Source organism: Tauraco erythrolophus, chromosome 6, assembly GCF_009769465.1.
Source record: "Tauraco erythrolophus isolate bTauEry1 chromosome 6, bTauEry1.pri, whole genome shotgun sequence".
In the NCBI taxonomy this organism is placed as follows: domain Eukaryota; kingdom Metazoa; phylum Chordata; class Aves; order Musophagiformes; family Musophagidae; genus Tauraco; species Tauraco erythrolophus.
The window spans coordinates 10093851-10116471 of record NC_141470.1 but is presented as its reverse complement, the minus strand read 5'-3'; the positions used below and the strand labels follow the sequence as shown (position 1 = coordinate 10116471).

General features: G+C 55.5%; 2 protein-coding genes across 2 annotated transcripts; one reads left to right on the top strand and one right to left on the bottom strand.

The window, feature by feature from the left end:
• Positions 1-156: 156 nt before the first annotated feature.
• SYT8 (synaptotagmin 8) lies at positions 157-3002 on the bottom strand. The gene is made up of 8 exons (XM_009980364.2): positions 2885-3002; positions 2379-2536; positions 2138-2233; positions 1742-1909; positions 1359-1526; positions 1042-1159; positions 481-614; positions 157-390 (listed from the first exon to the last, which is right to left on the bottom strand). Exons 1-8 carry the CDS (start codon positions 3000-3002, stop codon positions 157-159), a joined length of 1194 nt encoding a protein of 397 aa, XP_009978666.2.
• Positions 3003-9392: 6390 nt separating this feature from the next.
• On the top strand, positions 9393-15070 carry LOC104377409 (cytosolic 5'-nucleotidase 1A). The gene is made up of 6 exons (XM_009984197.2): positions 9393-9444; positions 10168-10335; positions 10713-10842; positions 11443-11565; positions 12649-12827; positions 13366-15070. The coding sequence occupies exons 1-6, from the start codon at positions 9400-9402 to the stop codon at positions 13663-13665; spliced, it is 945 nt and encodes a 314-aa protein (XP_009982499.2). The 5' UTR covers positions 9393-9399; the 3' UTR covers positions 13666-15070.
• The last annotated feature ends 7551 nt before the right edge of the window (positions 15071-22621 follow it).

Sequence of the window (22621 nt, the reverse complement as noted above, 5' to 3'; positions counted from 1 at the left end):
CACCAGCAGGCAGGTCATCTCTTGGGCAAAAATTGCCCCCAGTCTCTTCTTTGCTGAAAGAGCTGGGACCAAGATGTCTAGATGCTGCTGAGCAGAAGCCTCTCACCACTCCGCAAGCCTTCCGTCTTGCCCCCCGAGTGGAGGAGAAGACGCCCACTATCTGGGGGACAAGGACAGCTTGAGGTGGGACTTCAGCCCCAGGGCTTTGTCAACCACTTCCGGGGGCTGCAGGCTGTGCCACTGGGCGAGGGGCCGGCGTGGGTTGGACAGCATGTCGGACCAGTGCCGCAGCTGGTTGCCTGCGGCCCGACAGCCCAGGAAAAGTTTGCCGATGGGCTCATTCTTTGTCACTTTATCGTGATCCCAGACGGAGATGACCACGTCCACATTCTGGAGGGGAGACACAAGAAAGAGGGTCAGCGGGAGGGGGCTTGTCACAGTGGGAACCCACTCAGCCCTGTGCACTGCAGGGAAACTCACCTGGATCTGATTGAAAGGCACCTCAAAAACAAACACCTCATTGAAGTAAGGGCTTAAGGTGTTTTTCTTCACACTTGTTGTCTTCTTCTTCCATTTCTTCCTGTTCAGGATGAGATGCACCTTGACAAAAGGATCTGAGGAGAGAGAGGACACAGCTTGACACAAGTGACAATTTTTGACTGAGGAGCTCAGCCATGAAAATACTTTCCTGGCCCATTCCCAAGCAAAGCACGGCATCCCACTTGTCACTCCTCGTGGTGGGCATCCACCCTTCTTCTCCTTGCCAGCCATCCCACAGCTTACCTCCTCCTGCCTTCTCCTGCCACGAGCTCCCTATACCATCCAGCCATGACATGTCCTCCTGGGAGATATCTCCAGCTCTGCTCAAAGCTGGAGTATCTGTGCTAGGGAAGGCTGGGAACAGGCCAAGGGCTGGGTATGGCAGTGGGAGAGGGAAGCAGGTCTCTGCGCTGAGATCTCTCAAGGCTTTGCAGCTCTGGGTGCCATCACTAAGGCCCAGGCAGAGGTACGGAGATCTGAGCACGAGCACTCCCTGCTGACCTGAGAGCCCATGGGAGTCCATCCGCTTCAGCTTCTTGGCTTCCAGGATGAGCACTGTTAGCTTGCCAGTGCTGGGAACGTAGCGCAATGAGAAGCAGATCTCACCCAGCTGCTCTTCCTGATGGAGAGATGCCAGCAATGAGCACCGGGCAGAAAAGCTGGCTCACCTGGGGCTGGAGCACCAACCTGGACCCAAGTTTCTCGGACCTCCACTACCCTCATGGTTGCCTCCAAGGGGCTGCTTCTTGGTGTGGTGGCAAGCGAAGCAAAAGCAACAGCACATTCCTCCCAGCAGTTTTCCACCCACCAAGACCAACCTCGACTTTACTGGCGGGTGCCAGGTCACTCCACTGCTCGATGACGTGCTGCAGGCTGACACTGGCCAGGGGCAGCCGGACCTCACCAATGATGTTGTGCTTGGCAAAGCGGTTGAAGTCGTAGATCTGCATCACCAGTGTGGATTCAGGCACCTCTGCCTGGGGTACCTACAGGGGAGGACCCAAAATCCCGACTCACTCCTCAGTGGCAGCCCTCCCCCACAGGACGGGGCAGCGGATGCGATAACAGGTCTTTCTCTCTGACGCTTCCCCATCCTGTTGCAAAGGCATCCCCCTGCCTGGAGAGGTTTGTGCCTGCGGAGCAGTGCCCATGCAATGCTCTTGATGGGACCATAAAGCCATCATCAGCTATAGTTTCCTACCTGGAAAGTGAAGCTCTCGTTGAAGACAGGGTTCAGGGTCTTGCGGTAAACCTTGGTCTCATACTTCTTCTTTGTATCAGATGTTAGGTAGACGATCACATATGGATCAGATGTGCCTCCACTGTCCATGGCCTTCAGCTCAGCTGCCTGCTTCACGCCCACTTTCAGCTTAAAAGGAGCGATGCATAAGGTCACCAGGTGGAAGAGAATGGGGCAGATGACCGCGGGCTCAGTGGGAAGCAAGTGCTACAGGGAGGACACCTCCACACCACGTGGACATGACAGCTAGCAGGCTGCGGGTGGAGGTGCGAGAGGGTATGGTCCACCTCAGTGGGCAGCAAAGAGGGACCATGCAAGAGCAACGCCTTTTCCTTGCCATGCCGCAAGCAGCCCCACCTCCTGCACACGGAAGTTGTACTCCAGGGAGTACTGCAGCTTTCCTCGCCCCGTCTGCTCCACACCCTGCTCCAGGTCCTCCATCTCAGGCTGGACCTGCGGCAGAGAGCAACACTACCCTCAGGACGTGCTCAGCCATGTCCCCAGCCATGCCATGCTCCCACCACTCCCAGGACCGGGCAGCGTGGCAGCAAACCTCTGGGGAGGAGGGAGGTGGGGGAGAGGGGAAAGCAGGACGCACGAGGCAGGCCGTGCTGGAGCCGCTGATGGCATGCAAGCTGACTCTCTCCTTCTTCTTGGGCTTCTTCTTGCCACAGCAGCACCTGACGATGCAGATGAGGAAGAGGAGGAGGAGAACGGCCACTGCTACAGCCACAGCAATGAGCGCCCATTTGGGTACTGGTGCGATGTTCATGGAGCAGAGATGGACAGAAGAGTTAAACCCAAGCAAAAACATGTAGAGTTCATTTAAAACTCTTCCTGGTGCTTCAGTGTTAAGGAGTCGTACTTTCAAAATTGTCCCTATGACCTTGGACGGGCCCCATTGCAGGGAGGCTGTGGCTGGAGACCATTCCCTAAACAGGCAGCAAGGATACCCTGCGCTCCTAGAGGAGCATCCCCACCCCAATGGACCCTGCTGGAAAAGGGGATTTGAAGGGAGAGAGAAGTGGATACACAGCTTCAGAGTCCAGAAGACCCTTCAGATAATGCTGCCTGAGAAAGCAGGCCAAGCACTGCCATACTCACGTGGGATCCGGCTTAGCCAGCCACCCAGGAAGCCCGGCCAAGCCGTGGTGGCGATGGCCATGGGGCTGCCAGTGAGCGGGGAGGCCGTCGCCCTGCCTTTCCTGGCTGCCACCACCATGGTTAAGCTGGGCTGACCTGGGGACGAAAGCAAAATTAATAGGGTGGAGATTTCCCTTCCAGTGGCCCAGGGCTCTAATGAGAACAAACACAATTAAAACACAGAGCCCCGTGTAGGCGTTTAGGGCTTGGCCGCTTTGGCAATGAGGTGTGAAATGGATCGGGAGGGAGCCGCGGGCACGGAGGGCTCCGTGCCTACAGCCTTCTCATTTATACCCTGGCAAACCTACCTTCAGAAAGGGGAGGGAGCAGGAGGGGATGGACTAGGGAGTTTTCCTTTGTTTTTGAGAAGAGGGATCACCTAGCTGCAGGGAAAAGAAAAAAAAAAACCAAGAGCTGTTTTGTGCTGGCTCCTCCCTGGCCAGGCAGCAGGAGCTGAAGGGTTTGTTCAGCCCCAGCCAAGCCCCACCATTAGCTAACACCCTTTTTTGGTTATTTCCGCTGCTCTCACAGGGCTGAGGAGCAGGAGGGTTTGCTCCTGGGCTTGCAGCCGGGTTAGTGCCGGCATTGCTCGTGGCAGCGGTGCCACCAGGCTGGGGTAACACCATCTTGGAAACTTGGCGTAAGCCTGACCTGTGCACATGGTAACACTGACGCAGCTCAAGGGAGAGCTTCACATTTAAAGCAGAATGGTTTTTTCACTACAGTTCTCTCCATTGCAAGGCTCTTATTTTATCATGGACACTTCCTCATAGCCAAAACTTCCTTCTTGCCCTCTCCCCGGCAGCGGCAGATGTGCACCGGGAGCCAGGCTGCACGGCAAGCGGTTCTGCAGCCATCGCAGCGCTGGCAGCATCTGGCCCTGGTGCTGTGACTCGGGCTGGCAGGTATGTGCCTGTTTGCCTTGGCTGCTCCGGCCACCTGCCCCACATCCAAGGGGGTCCCTGCTCAAGGAGCCAACACTGCCTTGCTCTGCCCGCACTCTGCCCATCCTCTGCCCACCCTGCAGGGCCATGGCTTCTTGCACAGGGATTCTCCCGGCAAGAAACCACCTCCGCGCTTCCCTCTCTGAGCCTGCAAAGGCAGCAAGAAGCCTTTAATTTTTTCCAACAGTGAGCTTTGCCATGTGCGGGCATAGGGCTGGAGGGACAGGGGAATTGCTGTCATCCCTGCAGCATCATCACTGGGGCAATGAGGTGCAGGTTAAGTGACTCACCCAGGGCCACCTGGGACATCTGTGCCATGGGATGCCTGAGCTCCGCTCGCAGCGTTGCCACCAGCAGCTTTAATGACCGGTTTCTCCTGTCCCTGCACACGGAAATTAGCGGCCAGTGACGTGCCTGTGATATTTAGGAGGCACTGGGCTGCGGCTTTGGGCTGTGGCAGTGAGTGGGCACAACAGCATGGGTGAGCAGGCCCCCCACCCAGCACAGAATTAGGCGTTTCAGCACTTTTTCCCTGCCAGACCCCCATGGGCTGTGTCACATTAGTCTGACACAGACTAGTCTGGGCCTTGTTTTAAAAAAAAAAGTTCATCCCAGCCCTGCGGGGTAACCTGAGCCGCCGTTTTGGGGACAATGGGGACAACCCTGCTGCGGTCTGCGAGAGGTAGTGCAGCCTCGATGATTTCTGCAGGGAGTATCGAGCATCCTTGCTCCTGGAAAAGGGGCTGGGGGAGCCCTGCTTCTCACTCCCGCCCTGTGCTGACCAGGCTCCCAAAACCAGACTCACCGTCACGTCTCCTTCCCAGCCTCAGTCTCCCTTCCTCGCTGCGCAGGCTCCCGGCCCAGCTGCCGCGTGTGACAGGGGCATGTTGAGAGGTGAGCCGGGACCCTGCCGGGCACGGAGCTGAGGGTGCAGCAGGGATGGTGGCTGCACGGCACAGCTGAAACAGGAAAGTCTGCTTTGCCAGCCCAGGAACCGGGCGGCCCCAGCAGCTCCATTGGCCCCACCTTGCCGCTGACCCAAGGGGTGCTCACGCAGGCGAAAAGCCAGCGGGGAACTCCCTGCCGGACCAGGAAGCTAAATCTGCCCTCCTAGCTGCAAGGAGCTGACAGGCATCGCTGCCCGCCTCTGTGCCCTGGCAAATTTGCTTCTGCAAGTTTCCTCTGCAGCGATGCTGGGCTGGGCCACATGGCTGCAGGCACGCAGCACAAGGGGACAGATGCTTGCAAGGCCACGGATACTTGCAAGGGGAGAACAGGTCCATGGCTGCATCCATCCCTGGTGAGCTCTGCACCCAGGGAGCCCAGCTCGTTGGCCCGCAGGAGCACACGGTGGTTTAATGCACTGTGTGGGGGCCTGGGAAGTGCCTGTGGCTGTGGGGGTGAACAGGGATGCTCAGCTCCAACATGGCAGGGAGGACAAATGGGGTGAAGGGCCGCTGTTTGGGTGGCTCCATCCCCCAGAGCCAATGGGAGCAGCACCGGACACATAGCCAGGAGCAATCTCACTGGCATCCCTGTCACATTAAATCTATGTTTGTGATTTTATTCCCCTGTTGCCAATTCAGCAAAGTCAGTCCAAAACTCATCTTCTCACTGCAGAAATTTGGGCTGGTGCCGGAAGCGGAAAGTGGTATCGCAGGTGCCTGATGGCTGACACTGATGCTAGGGGAGAGGCCTCAGAAACCAGACTCAGTCTAGCTCTGCCCGGCCACCCCAGCTCACCAGTCCTGCCAGATTTTCCTGTGGCCACTGGGGCATTGCCACACTGAGCGTCCCGCCACAGGAGAGGTGCTGGGGCTGCCTCTTGGCCACCTGAAACACGGCCTCACTTGCAAGCACCTGCCGCACTCCTGCTGCTCAGAGGAAAAGCATCATCTCGCTTTAAGAGAGATATTGAGCTCCTGGAGCGAGTCCAAAGAAGGGCGACTAAACTGGTCAAGGGGCTGGAAAATAAAACTTATGAGGAGCAGCTAAGGGAGTTGGGGATGTTTAACCTGGAGAAGAGGAGGCTGAGGGGAGACCTGATTACAGCCTACAAATACTTGAGAAGGGATGGTGGGGAGGTAGGGGAAGGGCTCTTTACATTAGTGATGGGTGATAGAACAAGAGGAAATGGGTATAAGCTTAGTCAGGGGAGATTCAGGTTGGATGTTAGAAAGTATTTCTTCTCTGAAAGGGTTGTCAGCCACTGGAATAGGCTGCCCAGGGAGGTGGTTGAGTCCCCATCCCTGGATGTGTTTAAGAATAGGGTGGATGATCTACTTAGGGATATGGTTTAATGGGGATTAGGGACGGTTGGACTGGATGATCTCTAAGGTCTTTTCCAACCTAGAAATCTATGAAATCTATGAAATCTATGAAATCTGGAGATGCTGTGGGAATGATGCTGCAGCAAACCTTTGGGAGGTGGAACGTATGGATGCCAAAACACTTTTTGCTTTAAACTGGCAGTCCCGGAGGATGCACAGGAGAAATGCACAGGGTACAGGGGGAAAAGGGAACATGCCCAACAAAATCAGTCAGGGAAAGGGGGTTTGCACACACATGCTAAGCTGAATGTATCTGTAACTCCTTTGGCAGGATCCAGGCTGGGAAGGCTGCTGCTCTGGGCCATCTTACAGCAGTGGGGCAAGGATATGCCCCAGCTGGGCAAGGAAAAAGCTGCAGGATGGCACCTGCCCCTCTGTGTCAGCGTCTCCCCTTACAATCTCACTGTTGGGCAGAAAGGGTGTATTCAAATTCCTCACCAGCACGAGCCTCGCAGGTCTGGGTGCTGCACAGCCTGGCCAGGGGAGCAAGGTCTCAGCCCAAAACTCACCCCTGCAGTGCAAACCAGGCTGCTTCCAGAAAATAAAAAGGGAAAAGGGACTCGAAAACATTATGGTAAAATTGCAGATGTGACGAGCCCTCACTGCACCCTGCCCCGCGCCACACCAGCCCTTCTCCCTGGCTCAGCTCCCTCCATCCACCTCCGTGCTCTGCCAGCTGCTCTGGAGCAGCTACTCCTGTATTTTCGGTCAAAACCACAACCATTATGTATTTAAGGGCCGGAAAATGAGAGGAGGCCCGGAGGCAGCTATAAATACCCCGGCTACACAACCAGACATCGCTGCCGCGCTTGTGGGCGGCGGGTGGCCACCGAGCGCAAGCTCCGAGGGAGCCCGGAAAGCAGGACCCGTGCTAAGCCCCTTCCCCGGGACCGGGATCGGGACCAGCCCGGCCGTGAGCCGCCCGTGCTGAACTACAACTCCCAGCAGGGCGGGGAGCGGAGCTGCGCCCCGGCCCGGCCCCTGCCGGCTTCCTGCCGGAGCGGGGACGGGGGGAAATATAAACGGCGGCGGCGCGGGCGGAGCGCGGATGGTGCCGCTGGACGGGCCGCGGCGGGAGCGGAACGGGGCAGCAGCAGCAGCAGCAGCGGTGGTGAGTGCCGGCTCGTCTCTCTGGCAGGGTACGAATGGCGTCATGGCTGCGCAGCTGGAGCGGCCGAGGATCCGGCTGAAACGCTTTCCTGCGCGAATGGCGTGGCGTGCGGGGGGCGGGGGGTGTGCTCGCAGCGATGTGTGCGTGTGTCGGCATGTAAACACCGCTGCGGTTATCACGGGCAGGTGGAGGGAAGGGAGAGGTCAGGCGGGGTTCGCAGCACTTGGACGGGCAGGGCAGAAATCGGAGGCCGTGTTCTGCCCCCAGGAATCATGGAATGGTTAGGGTTGGAAAGGACCTCAAAGATCATCTAGTTCCAACCCGCCTGCCATGGGCAGGGAAGTCCTCCACTACATCAGGTTGCCCAGGGTCATCCAGCCTGGCCTTGAACACTTCCAGGGATGGGGCATCCGCAACTTCTCTGGGCAACCTGTTCCAGTGCCTCGTCACCCTCAGAGTGAAAAATTTTTTTCTTCTATCCAATCTAAATTTGCCCTCTTTCAGTTTGAATCCATTGCCCCTTATCCTATCACTACATGCCCTTGTCAAAAGTCCCTCTCCAGCTTTCCTGTAGGCCCCCCTTTAAGCCCCTTAAGGAAGGGGCTGCTCAACTCCCTTTGCTGCTTCTCATTTCATTTTTGCTTTTCAAAAACCACTTGGCAGAAATTCGGGCAGAGGAAAGCTGCTCCCTGCTTAGCAGACGAGGGCTGGTGCTCACCACTCTCCACCCTGCTCTGTGGGATGAGACCCCTTCCCAGCATGGGCTATGAGTGGAAGAAGCACAGGGATGCTCAGCATCTCCCAGCCTTCCTGGCACCCCCTGGCCCGGGGAGCAGCCCTGGGGCCAGTCAGGGAGCACACAGGCAACCATTGAACCCCCATGGCAAGGCTCCAGCTCTCAGGGCTGGCATCAGGTAGGGCATTTCCTACCAGCCCAGGCAACACTTTGCACAGCCCCTGAATAATAGAAATGAATTAAAGAAAATTAGGGCAAAAGAACAGTCTCCCTGGAGATGCTGATTTACCCCTTACACCACATGCTGGCATTGGTCTGTGCTTGCACAGCCCCCTGACCCAGTCATCAGGTAGGGCATGAACTGGTAAATGAGGCTTTAGCCCCCCTGCCCTTCCCAGCACATATGTGCTCTGACATCATTACTGTGTCTGCTCTCCAGAGACACCCTACAGCATACTTTGTAGGAGCTGCTGGATGGAAACAGCCTCCATGGGACACCCCTTGGTGGGATTGGGAACAGTTCCCATCCCACAAGCTGAATCCTAAAAGTCTGCTTCTAACACTGACCAGTGCATAGAAGTAAAGTGTACAGTATGGTGGTTACAGAAACCACAGGACCTGGGTGTACAGAAATAAATGTGATTTTTTTTTTATTCAGCTGCTAGACACAGGCAGACCATGTAGCCCCTCGTGACTTTGATCTGCCAGGCCTGGGTTAGCACAGCCTGCACAGAGACCTTCAGCACAGGAGCTGGCTGGCTCAGAGGGCTGTGGGAGGGGCAGACCAGCCCCAGCAGCAGGATCCCATACCGCACCCAAGCCACCACCACACATCTCTACTTATTCAGGCCTTTTGCAGCTGCACATGAGCTGCTCATGCAGTCAACTTGCTTATTTGTGGATACAAATTCACCATTCAAACAAAAAAAGTAGCAAGAAAGGCAATAAGGATGGTGAACTAGAAGCCTGCCCATAAGATCTGACCTATTTTGGCTTTTTAGCTCCAGTCCATCTCCAAGCCCTGGTTAAGGTGCATAAAGACAGACTTATTTTGCTGGGAAAAGCTTCACAACAGCTTTCAGCAGGTTCCCCCTGGAGAAAAATATTCTTTGAGGGAGGGAAATAAAAAAGTAGTGATCTGCAATTGAAAAGCCACTTCATCATATTTAGTTGGAACTATTAGAGCAGGTTTTCTCAGGGCAAAGCTGTTGTCAGCAGAAGCAGATTCATTTGGGCTGCTTCACTTGGTGGGTAGGATGTCACCTTTCTTTTCCACTCTTCCCCCTCTCTACATTGGCTGTATTATAATGCATCAGTTTAATTGCATATTTTTTCTTTGAGGCTGAAAGTCAACAATGGCAGAGCCTGAAAGCACCATCCTAAACACCGATGTGAAACAGGTAAAAAGTTGTTCATGACAAAAATACACATCCTGTATTTCTAAAGAAAATTTTGAAATGCCACTGCAGGAGAAGACACACCACAACCCAGAGCTGTGGTGGCCCGAATTGCTTGTGCCTAGGTTTCAGCAGGAGTGGTCAGTCCCAGGGCTGCTGGGCACTTGGTCCCAGTGAGGTCCATGTGATTTCCACATTGAAGAGGTTGCAGGACTGAACCTCCAGTTGCATGGACAGGAGGGGTATATTTGCTCACACTTAAATTTCAGAGGGAGGATTTTGCCAGGGAGAAAGCAGCAGCTTCTATACATATCTAGAGACTTTATTAGACTCTCCAGAAAGGGTAAAACCACCAGCTTGTTCAGAGAAACCCAGCATCATCCAGATCAGCACAAACAGATGACCATGGCTGTGCTGTGCCCACAAACACCAACATTATGAAGCAATCCCCTCTGGTATGAGCTGTCCTCAAAGCATATGGCACTTAGCAGACAGGTTAGTATTTCACAACTGCCTGCCCTATGCTTGGTGGCCTGAAAACGAAAATTGGGCTTAGTACCTCTTTCTCCAAAGGCCCTTTGGCATCAGGAACTGTGATGCATGGGTGATGCCTCCAACACCCAACTCCACCACCCTCATCAGTGGAACCCTGTGTCCTGCTGCTCACCCCACCTTCCTGGACTCCTTTGCTGTCCTCCAACGCCTTATTTTCTCTTTGTCCTACAGAAAGACCCCAGTGAGGCACTGGTCATTGCAGTGACCACCAGAGCCATCTTCAACCTGGAGAAGGAGCACAAGCTCTACCTGGAGAAAGGCAAGGAGGAGTACACAAGGCACCAGCAGGCCAACCAGGACAAGCCCCTGCCACCAGGCACAGCGTTCGCCTTCATCCAGGTGAGCTCCACACCGGGCCAGGGGCACATACAGACACTTGCAATATGGGGTGAAACCTCAGCTTTCCTGGCTTTAGGTCTCAACTTCCATCACTGGGTGCAGATGTGCCTGTCCTGGCCTCTTGGCCTTATTGCAGGGCATCAAGACCTGTGCTCCTCACCAGTCCCACATGTCCACCTCCCCTGTGGTGGGGTATCCTGCATCCTCCATCCTTCCTGGAGATGGCCTTTGCCAGATGGTTGCTTTCTGGCGCTCCATATCATGGTAGCCTTGCCATAGCTGACAGACACAGCACAAACCTCTAACCTTAACCGCAGAAGAGCCTCGGCAAAGGCACTGCTGTCATGGGCCTCCATAAGAGTCTCATCTTCTCGCAGGCAGCACAGTATGTGAACGAGAAGATCCTGGAGAGCAACCCAGCAGAGAAGGACCTCTTTGACATCCTGGTGCTCTCCAACAACAGCCCAGAGAGTGGTGTGCGCATCATCAACAGTGCCAAGCACTATGGTAAGGGGGACCCCGTCCCTGGGAGTGTCTCCTTCCCTCTGGGAGGCTGTGAAGCAGATAAGCCCCCACAGTGGAACATCAGTGGCAAATACAGAGCCAGGGGGCACAAGGGGAAGGGGTTATTTTGGAAACAAGCCCGACTCCTGCCAGCCCTGTGCAGCTTGCCTGGGGTGCTGGAGCACACCCAGGGTGCAGGCTCCTTGGCAGAGCCCAGCTCCCTTCAGCTGTGTCCTTTGCACCAGGGAGTCTGGCAGCATTTTGCACAGCCTGGACATCAGCTACTAAAGAAATGAAGTTCTTTAAAAAAACACAGAACACACCACACCAAAAACCAAACACCTAAATCCCAGAGTGCTGTTAGGAACACTCATTTAAGAGAGGGATGAAGAGAATATTTAACTGCACTCTGCAGTTTTGTAGGAGCAATGGGGCAAGAAGATGCAGCAAGAACAGGGGTAGGTTCCCCACACAGCACTGGGAAATTAATTGCCCTGAGCTTTGCAGCAAAGCACACCGAGACCCCAGGAGAAGAGGGGAGGTGGGGGCTGTGAGGAGGATATGGCCGCATAACAGACTTTGCTCACATTTCCTGACCAAAAGGCCTGGAGATCTCCAAATTCTGCTTCGTCAGTGATGAGGACTCCACGCAGTACCTGAAGTCCCACGGGGTCAAGCTCTTCCTCTCAGCCGACAGAATAGATGTCTGCAATGCCCTCCGGAGAGGTGCGTTCTCCCCTCCTTCCTAAACCCACCACACTTCTCCCAAGGAGCCCAGTACCAAGAGGCCACACCAGAGCCCATGCTCTCACAGGTGAAAGGAGGTGAACGACACGCTGATCACCAGTACAGTCTCCTCTTCTGTCTCCACCGGTATCCTGCAAACACACCAGGGTTTCTCAGATGCCTTCACAAGTCACCAAGTGCTTTATGCATAATTATAACGACAGCTCTGCCATGGGCTGGTCATTCCTTGCCTCACATTTAAGCCTTTCTAACCAAAGACACTGCTAGTTGCTGCTCCCTGGAGCAATGAGTGATTCCATCAGTGATTCCATCAGTGATTCCCAGGCCTTTGGAATGATGCTGTAGAAGCTTGCTTCCTTGGTACCTGCAGTTACCATGTGCTCAGTGGTAGATGTAAGCACATGCTTGACTCAGATCAGAGGGAGTGCAGTCTCTCCAATATCTCTAATGGGGTTAATCGCCTCCTTATTAATTTGTTTGTGTATGAGCACATCAGCTGGCCAAGGTCCTTCAAGGTCAGGAGGAACCCACCTGCAGCCTGGGCTTTCCTTTACTACACAGCACATTCCTGGAGCCTCCCTGAAGAGCATCATTGCTCTGACAAGTGTCACTCATCCAGGGTCCATGAATGAGGGCAGGCAGGGAGTGGCCTGTAGGAAGAGACCTGTAATTAAGCCAATTACCCCCATCAAGCAGAGGTGCCAGTCCCTGTTACCTACACCATGGAGTGCTAAATCTGGGCATGAAAGCCAGGCTTGGCAGGGTGAGCAAGCACTAGGAGGGCTGCTCATGCCTACATAGCTACCCAACATCTCTTAGCAGACCAAGTGTCTCTCCAGACCATCTCTCATCAGCAGCACTTTCCTGTCCATCGCCGTGGGGGGATAACACAGCCCTGGAAAAGCCGGGCTGACCCCCACAGAAAGACCCCTGGCTTGGAGACCCTGACATTTTTTGGTGTGGGATGGGGCCACGGCAGATGCACGAGGAGGAGCTGGCCGTGCCTGAGCTGCCCCCAGGAGGGGGTGTCCCTCCTGAGCCCTACCTTGCTCTGTCTCACAGGTGTCTCGGCAGCGCTTGTCTTCCAGCAGCAGGTGCAGGCCCCCAGCACCCCGCTCCGCATTGTGTTCGATGGGGATGCCGTGCTCTTCTCCGACGAGACGGACCAGGTGTTCCGGGAGCGGGGGCTGGAGGGGGCAGCACAGTATGAGCGGGTGATGGAGGCCGTGCCCATGGGAGAGGTGAGCAAGCTGCCCCACTTGTCTCGGCATCCACAGGCTCTGCACCCAACTGAGCATCTCCTGCTCGGGCTTTGCCATGAGTAGCCAAAAAAAGCACAAATCCTTACAGGTTCCCTTTGCATCCACTGCTCAGTCCCTAGTGTGGACCTGATCTGGAGTCGGATCTGGCCCAATGTCTCCTATAAGTGAGCATCAACTCCCAAACACCCAAGGTTGTGGTTACCTCCACTTCACCTTTCATAGGCTGGGACCTCTTGCTGTGCAAGTCCCTGCAGGACTCAGACCCAGAGGTACTACTTGCTAGGATGTATCTTCCTGGTCGCTTTGGGGTTAGGATGAGCACCACAATGCTCACCTTTCTCCTGAGCACCCCAGTGCACAGCACCAGTCCCAGCACTGCCCAGTCCTGCACCACACAGGTGTCCCTGGGCTCTGCAGAGCCCTGAGAAACCCTCACAGAGGAACAGGTGGCTCATACAGGCAGAGAAGGTGTCTCCTTATTTCCCATCCACTCCCAAGTGTCTTGCTGTGCTTCCAGGGTCCCCTGAAGGCTTTTGCCATGCACCTTGGGAAGATGCGCAAGAAGTTCAGCCAGGAAAAATCCCCCATCCGCACCTACCTGGTGACTGCCCGCAGCGGCCGGGACATGGGCATTCGAGCCATCAAGACACTCCGGGAGTGGGGTCTGGCCATTGATGAGGCTTTCTTCATGGACGGGGCTCCCAAGGGCCCCATCCTCGCCCAGATCCAGCCCCACATTTTCTTTGATGACGGCCTTCATAACATCCAAGGGGCTCAAGACATGGGTGTACCCTCTGCCTGGGTCCCTTCCTGCTGATGATGGGCTGCAGGCCAGCAGACCTCCCTCCCAACAGCACAGGAGACTGAGCCAGTTGAAGACAAACCTTCTGGTGGAGAGGGAAGGATTTCCTAATGTGCAGCAAGCTAGCCTCAGGGAAAGGGGACAAAAGCATTACATGAGAGCACAGACTACCAGGCAAGACTTGATGATCATTTCTGCTCCTGATACAAAGTCCTTTAGGTCTTAGGATAAAGCCAAAAATCTGCAACTACTTCAGGAAGGAAGGACACACCTTTGCTCGTGACACTGAGGACTATCACCTACATACCCAGTAGGACCTGGGGACTTTTTTGTTCTGCAGAGAAATAAATGAAGCCACTGCCCCACTCATGAGCTGAAGAACCATGAAACCAAGCACTAAAAACACTAGCTTTGGCTGTGCCCAGACAGTCTCCAAGATTTATTCCCAGGACCTCTGCCCAAAGGAAGCCCTCAAGACCCTGCCTCACCAGACACACTCAGCTTGGTTTCCTGAGGAGGCTGATGTACTAGCAAGTCCTCCAGGCAGCTCCACCCAAACTCAGCAGAAGGAGAAAGACTTCAAAGTTGTAAAAGATCTACGAACTTTTTAGAAGTGGGTGACCAGGTTGAAGAAGGAAAGCCCAAGCTATTCCCCCTTATAGAAGAGATTATAGCATAAGTCACCTTTCCATAGGCACGCAGGCTGCTCACAAAGTACCCTTAGGAGACCCAGACTTGTAGGACACGCCAAGGATAAGACTGCACCCCAGGTCTGAGGTCCATCCAGGAGACAGAGCTGCCACGTAGGTCCCATGTCTCACCAGGAGAGGGCACTGGAGCTGGGTGCCATGGCTTGACAGCACAAGCCATGCAGAGTCAGGGCTGCAAACAGCACCCCAAGGACCAGGGTAGGACTGGGTGCCTGGGCCTGGGCTTAAATGGGTCTCCAGGGCCATGGGTGGAGGCTGTAGGTGGGGGTCCCAGGTGCAGCTTTTCAGGGCAGATGGAGTCCGTGGGTGTGCTCAGGTCCCTGCCTCGCACCATCCACTTGCTGTGCAAAATAGCATCTCTGGCAATTTGGACTCTGCTCCTAATTTTCCTGGGGAGCCAGCAGCTCCCCCCGATTCATTTGCGGGTTTCTTTCCCCAGGGCTGGATGTGAGCGGTTGCCACTAGAGGCCACTGTGCTCCCCGGGGACACAGCACTCCAAATCCCTGGGAACTCCCCAGAAGAGTCTGGTAAAAATTAGACAAACTGGCTGCTCAGGGCAGTACCTGCTGAGTGGCAGTGGGGTTATGGATGGAGGAGATAAAGATGTTAGTGGCTTAGGTTTTTTAATCTCAGTGTAATCGAAAAGTAATTTTTGTTCTAGACTTCACCAATGTCACTCTCACCCATGCTTTTTTCCCCAAAAAAATAAACAAATGAGCATCCCTGTGTGAGCACTTGTCCCTCACACCCGTGTTCAGCGGCATAGGAAGATGGCTGGGATAACTCAGTGCTCCTTTATGGACATTCAGTTCTTGTACTCAGTCTTACGCACATGCGTCAAGATGGGTTAAATACACACAAAACCTTCAGTGCGCTTTGAATTAGGCCCCTGAACATCTTGCATCCATGTCCCCAAGCCTACTCCTGTGTCCTTGCTACCCCAGGCTTGAGGGCTCTGCACATCTCACTCTAGCAAGGGGAGCTGCTGGCCTCGCTGTGCCACCAGCACAGGTCCTATTCCTGCCACCCTCGCTGTGCCACCAGCACAGGTCCTATTCCTGCCACCCTCACTGTGCCACCAGCACAGGTCCTATTCCTGCCACCATGGCCACCACGTGGGTCCAAACTCAGCACTGCCAGGGCAAGGCAGGGATGCCTCTGTGCAGGACTTTGGTAAGAAGCTACCTCCAAAGACACAAAGCCCGGCAGGGTTTTGGCACCAGCAGTCTTGCCTCTGGCCCTTTCGGTCAGTCCAGATGCTGAAATTAAATGTCTTGAGGTAGCAACATCAACAACATCAGCTACTGCTCATTCACTAATAATGCTAGGCACGTGTCAGCCTCAATCACTGAGCAAACATTAATTACAGGATGCTCAAAACATGCCCAGCAAGCAGGTACAGATGTTCATCCCACTTTTATACAGGTCAGATACTGCCAGGCTCAGTGCAGGGATCCGAGCATCCATCTCCAGCCTCGCTCACCGTGCACAGCCGTTTGCTTCGGTGGCAATGGGTGGTGAGGACATGGACCTGGTGGTGGTGGTCCCAGACATCCTCGACCACTCCGACCCATCGCCTTTGCCGATGCTTGGACAGTGCCAGCAGGAGCTTGGTCAATGCCTTGGGCAAGGGGGAATTAGCTGAGTCAAGGGTGGTGGGGATGGGCCCACATGAGCCGTTGCAGGGCACAAGCTGCTGAGGCAGGGGGAAGGCACCGCGTGCCTTCCTCCAGCACCGTCAGCACAGCAGGGGATGACAGGGCGAAACGTGTCCAAAATGGGAAAAAAGGAAGGAAGGTCTGAGTTTGCGGGGTTGTGTCATGTGGGGCCAAGTGCAGCTGCTTTGGGCCATGGGTCAGAGTTGCAGCATCAAAACTGCCCCTTATTGCCCTGCTCCAAAGATGGAGCATCAAAAGCCCCTTTCCTGCCCTGCTCTGAAGATGCAGCATCGGAAACACCCTCCAGCAAGGACTGCTGCAGCCCCATGCCCTGCTGCAAGGGCAAACTTGTTGTTTCTGTCTTAGAGACATCTGTATTATGTTCATTAATGCTTGGGATGCTCCTTGTGTCTTGGCTTTCTGAGGCATTTCAATGACGTCCCTCCTTCAAGGGGTTGCTGGTGCCCAGGGGTCTCCTGCAACAGCCCGAAGCAGGTTTAGCTGCTGGGGCCGATCGTGGGAAGCTTCTCTGATATCCATCTGAGGTTTTGAGGGCCGGGGCAAGGCAGGAGCAGGTCACACCACCATGCCACCCAGAGGGACAGACTCCCTTCGAGTCCTGCTGGGTTTCACACCTTTCCACTCTGGGAAAAGAAATGAAGGGCTGAAAAGGGGTATGAAGGGGTGCCAAGGGAGGGGGCTCCAAGGACATGTGCTTGATTCTGGACACCATCCCAGCTGAAGCTGGTGTTGGGGTCCCCCAGCCTGGTGTTGGGGTCCCCCTCCACCCAAAGCTGACCTGCCACTGCTGGGACACCCCCAGGACACCGTCCCAATGTGGGGAGGGAAGCGGGCGATGCCCCCACTCCACTGAGCCGCAGGCAGGCTGGCTGCCTTCTCCTCCAAGCCTGGCTCTGTTGGCGGTGCCAAACAAGCAGCCCTTGTTTCGAGGGGGGCACGTGACCCCCAGGATTGGAGGCTGTGGCCAGCTGGCCCAGACGAGTTTGCAGGAGACCTTTGCCCAGGAACGTACCCTTAATCCCCCACTTACTGCACCAGTGAATTTAGGGTTGAAACACTGAAAAAAAAACAACTTGTCATAAGAGAGAAAGGAATTCTTTATGAAATGATGGTGATGCAGGGAGGGAAGATGGGCAGGTATTTAGCTGCTAACAGAGGTCTGCATTGGCAGTGTCCGAGCAGTTCGACTTTATTGACACCTGGCTCCAGCAGGAGAGGATGCTGAAGGCTGCAGGACCCAGGCACCGCTGCCGTGTCCTCCAGGGATGCTCCCACACCTCCCCCCACCCATAACCTACAAGGACCTTTGACCACAAGCACAGGACAAAATGTCTTTGCATTTTTGACCTAACCCTGAGCCGCACCAGTAACAGCTCCTTGGGAAACACTTAGGGGTTCCCAGCCAGGGAGGTTGAGGTGCCAAGTCCCACACTGCAAATAATTATGAACAGGGCGCTTTCCGTGCAGCAGCTCAGAGAGAGAATGTGCAAAGCCGCAGACTGTGTTTGCCAAGGTGCTTAAATGTGGATTCAAGATCTTAACCCCAAGCAGGCTCATTGGAAGATGTTGGCTGTGGCAGCGAGTGAAACTGGTGCTTAGGAGAAAGGCAAAAATAAATAGGTGGAAATTACAAGCATTTATGAGCATATTCATATAGCAACACCTGCGCTGGGAGGTCGGGATTGATTCATCAAAGAGGAGCTGGGTGTTTGCTTCCACTTCAAGGAAAAACATTCCAATTTTAAGTTGATCTTTGGGTTGCCATGGGGTGTTGACGATCATCTTCCTGAGCCCACCTTCCTCCCAGGACCACAAGGCTCAACTGCTTTGGAGCTTTGTCACGTGGAGAAGACGTAATTGCATAAATGATGGTCTTCTCGATGCAGCTTCGGCTGGAAATTAAAGGAAATAATTAAATGGCATCTAGTTCTGGCAAAGAAAATGAGATGGATGGCATGCTTGGATGAGGCTGGAGGCACGTCTCTGCATCGTGCATGGAGATCTCACCTGCGAGCCGATACCCCCTGCCCCAAGCTGGGCTGGTGTGGCCCTGGGGGCTGCGGCAGGGATTGCTCAAGGCGGGCGATGAGGTGAGTCGGGTCCTGGTGCTCCCCATCACATCCTGGCGTGGGAGGCGATGAATTGATGCCGTCACTGACATTTACCACCCCATCCCGTCAGCTGCCGGTCACACCGCCTGCTGCCAGCGCCTGCCAGGGCTGTTGTTGCCCATACACATGCACAGCCCCGGCAATTTCAGCCGGCTGCAAAATAACTCGGGTGAGGCAAACACCACGAGATCCCTGCCCTGAGGAGCAGCCCCAGCAGCTGGAGTGAGGTAGGTCCCCTCCTCCCCAAAGTGGGTGCCAGGTGTGTCCCCGGCTGCGGGGGAGGACGGGCTGGGGGATGCGGAAGGACGTCCGACTCCAAGCGGGGTCAGGCACAGGCAGGCGGCACGGGGGCGGCAGCGGGGATTTGGGCAGGGTCACGGAGCGCGTGGGACGTGGGGACGGGCGATGCCAAGTTTGGCAGGAGCCCGGTGAGGCACAGTGGTGTATGAGTAAACCCTAGTGAAGACACCAGTGCAGCTCCTAGGCTTAAAGATCAGAAGCATTTTGCTGCATAAAGCATTTTAAATAGCTAAGGGAAAGGCTGGAAGAGCAGTATATGATGGAGAAGGTCCGCTGTGCTGAAAGCACCCCATGCTCAAAGGCTGCTGCAGACAGCCCTGATGGGGTTGGAGCCACACTCAGGGCTCCTGCCTGTTGGGACACCTGGCCATGACACCTGGCCGCCGGCGAGCTGCCCTCGCCTCCCACTGGGATCAGGGTTTGCGGCATGAGAGACACCAAGGGAACAATTACCACCCAGCCTTTTGCAACTCCTTTTAGCATCTCCTCAAGGTCACTGCAGCCCATGCTGGCAGCCAAAAAATATTTAAGCAGGCTGCTGGCCAGCTCTGCCTCCAAACCAGCCCCAGCCAGCCAGCACCGACAGACTGGGGATCGCCACTGCCCATGATGCCCAGGACATGTCTCCAGCGCCCGAAGCACTGGGACATGGTGGCCAGATCCTGGGTGAGTCCCTTTGCCATGCTCAGTACAACCTCACCCCTGCTCCCATGTCTCCCATCAGCCAGAGCTGCTACTAAAGCACCTTCAGGTTTGGTTTTGCAGGTGGCACTCAGAAAAGGGGTGTAATCTGGGATGTACCAGTGCAGCTGGAAAACGCACCCTCGCCTTGCAGACTGTACGTCGGTTTAGGAAACAGCGTTGGGAGTGGGCGAGGTTCTGGCACCGCGCCGGGAAAAAGTTACCACCGCTTCGCTCAGGGGCTCGGGGCTGGTGAATCAGGCTCCCCTAATTAGGTGCATCCAGCAGCTTCATGCCAGCAACGGGACCTTGAGTTGGAGTCAGGGTGTTTGCAACCAGACCTGCCCAGGCTTGTCCGCCTGTAGGCTCTGCTCAGCTCAGACTGAGGAATAGTTTTCTTCTTTCCTTTAGCAATGGGCTGCAAAGTCCCAGATGCATTTTTCTGAAGACGATGTGCATCGTTCATCCTATAGGAATCCCACCTGCAGCTTTGCATTTAACACCTCTTGACTAAAAAATGATGGACGTTTCTGAACTGAAGCATTCTCTGCCCTTTAGGTCATTGCAGTTTGGGGCATTGACTACCGCTGTGATAAATACATTAGAGAAAAAAAAAACAACAAACAACTTGGAGGAAAGGGCAAAGGCTAATGCATGGCCAAATGTAAGGAGAAAGAGGCTACCATAGCATCCCTGCCAGAGCACTGCCAGACTATGAGTGGGAGAGTTGCAAGACATACCCACCCCCTACACACACAAAAAATAAAGTGTTTGAAACTAAGTGGCATCAGGTCCCGGTCCGCATGGCAAAGGACAGGTGGCACACACCGGCATCACCCGCCGAGGGGACCCCAGTCTCCCGGGGGCTGCGGCTGAGTGCACCTTCCCATGGGAGCTGCCAGGACTGAGTCGCTCGACCCCTCCTTGGGAATCCTCTCCAACAGGGATCAAGGTTGCGAAAGCGTGGCCCACTCCCAAGGGTGCGTCACCCCACACCCACAGCCATGGCCACCGGGGACGGCACTCCGGCTCACCCTCTGGAGCCAGGGGGATGTGGGGGGCCGGAGAGACAGACCAGCAAGGAAAGGGGTTCATCCAGTTTGCCTAAAACAGGAGCGAGGAGGCACAAGTCCCTCAGCCGTCTCTCGCACATCCAGATGCCTCAGCTGCAGCACGCTGGGTCTTGTTCTGCAAACAGGGAAAAATGCGTAAAAACCACTGAGCCTGGGCCCATACTTCTCTATCTTTTGAAGATAACACGGTGCAACTCTCACAGTCCCAGCCTATAAATACCCAGACGTGCTCCCAGCCCCTGGTTAAACATCCCCACTGAGCCTCTCAAGGCCTTGACATCAGGGCAAATATCCCACAGAGGTGCTGCGGGAGCCCGAATGCAGAAATCTTGTCTCCTTGCTGGGGCCACCAGTCTCCCAGTGCACTGGCACAGCAGTGTCAGCTCCAAAACCACTGGTGCCAAGGGCTGGAGCCGAATTAAACACTCGGGGAATAAGCCCTGCAGTCCCTTCCCATCCTGCGAGCACCCGGGAGCAGATCAGTATCATAACATTACCTGGCATGGCCCTGTCCTCTCTTTTTCCCAATAAACCATTGGGAAGTGTCTGAGCCCACTGGTGTGATGGACACGTAAGTCTCTTACTTAAGAGAAGCACACCTGAAAGCAGCGACCCTCTCGTGCTGGTACGAGCGCAGCTCCGGATGCAGACGTGAGCCTGCTACCACGAAGCCCCAGCAAAGTCTTGTTCATACCAGCTTTGCTAACCGCAACGTTTGCCCTTAATCTTTTGGAATTAGAAAACCACAGCCTGGGTCTGGACTGCCTGACCCTGCTGAAAGACTGCTCTGCAGAGCGCGATGGTACGGGGCTGGCATGGCGTGCCGTCCCCATCCCTGCACGCCGGAGCCCGCTCTGTAGCCATGGGATGCTGGGAGAGACTGGCTGGACTGGAAACACTCGCGGAGGAGCTGGTGTAGGTGCCTCAGCCCAGGGACTACATGCATGTTGCCTGGCCAGCTACGGATTCCCAACCACTTCAAAGAGGAGGGAGGAGGGCTGGTACCTCAGGGGCTCTGGGAGAGCCTGCGAGAGTGTAGAGCAGCCCTGGGCCTGGCGTCAGGACTGTCCCTTTTGTCTGCAAAGCACATTTGCAAAGGAGTTTAGAGCCCGTGGGGAGGGTGGGTTTGCGTGAGCAGGACCACAGTTGGGCTAGTTTATATCTGACCTGCTCCCACCCCACCGGCGCTCAGTGCCAGGGCTGCCATACCTGGGGGGGGGCAAGAGGAGGATACCCCTGAGATGGAGCCCACGGCAACAGTGACACCTCTGGGGTCGGGGTACAGATGCTGGGACCTCACCTTGGCCCGTGACTGAAAATAGCAGTGTGGGGTTTTGCTGAGTCATGCGGTGCCGTGGGGCTGGGAGGGAGCTGGGTTTTGCTGACTCAGGGTCAGTGGCACTTGCCTTGACCACGCGCCTGCAGGGCAGGAGGGAAGCGGGGGCTGGCCGGCCTCCAGGGAGGCACCGCTGAGCCTGGCCGAAATAACGGGACCCGGCAGGCTCAGCCAACGCCTCCAGCCGTCGCTCCAGAAACCTTCATCCTGGTGGGTGCCGTGTCCCATGGGGAGGTGACAGGTTTCCCGATACCCCCAGCTCAACCAAGACATGGCAATTTGCACAGATGGTGGGACAAGACACAGCCCAGGGCAGAAATACCCCCTAAGAACCCTCGGCACGGACCACAGTCGGGGGTGATGGGCACAGACCCAGGGCAGCAAGATGCTGTGTGTGGCCATGAGAGGATGGGAGAAGCTCATGGAAGGAGGGTGGGGAGGAGATGGCGTGAGCGAGGCACCAGTGACATGACTGAGCCATTTTCCAGAAGTTGCATGAACACAAAAGAGGCAGGTGAGGGACAGGGATCCCGCCATGAAGCCAGCGATCTCTCACCCCAGCAGTGCCCAGCTCATTCCACAGGCCACTGCTCTCCTTTCACCAAGGCTGGGCACAAGCAGGAGCAGAAAACAAACACTCCTAGCCCTCAGGACTTGGAAGGGAAAGCGTCTGTAAATCCCATTTTTTTTTTTTTTTTTCTAGTTGGTCTCGTGGCTCTGTAAGAGCTTGGTCAGGGTGAACAGGAGGGAGATTAGCCCCGTACGCCGCCTCTGAAGCTGGCAGGGTGGCACCTCTGAGCCCTGCCATGGCACCCTGCGGGTGGCAAAGAGCCTGTCCTGGCGTTCTCCCAGCATTCTCCGACGCTCGTCGGGGGGACGCCTCAGGGTCTGCTGGTGGCCGGTGCCCCCCCGGGCTCTGCCTGCACCAGCGTCATCCTCAACTGCTGCAGGTGGCCCAGTCCCACCACGGTGGCATTTCGAGAGGGGACACATCTGGCTTGGCACCCGCCCCGCACCTCCCAAACAAGTTATGGCCCAAGATATGCCTGTCTCCCAAAAAAAGCCTCAGCCCAGAGGGAT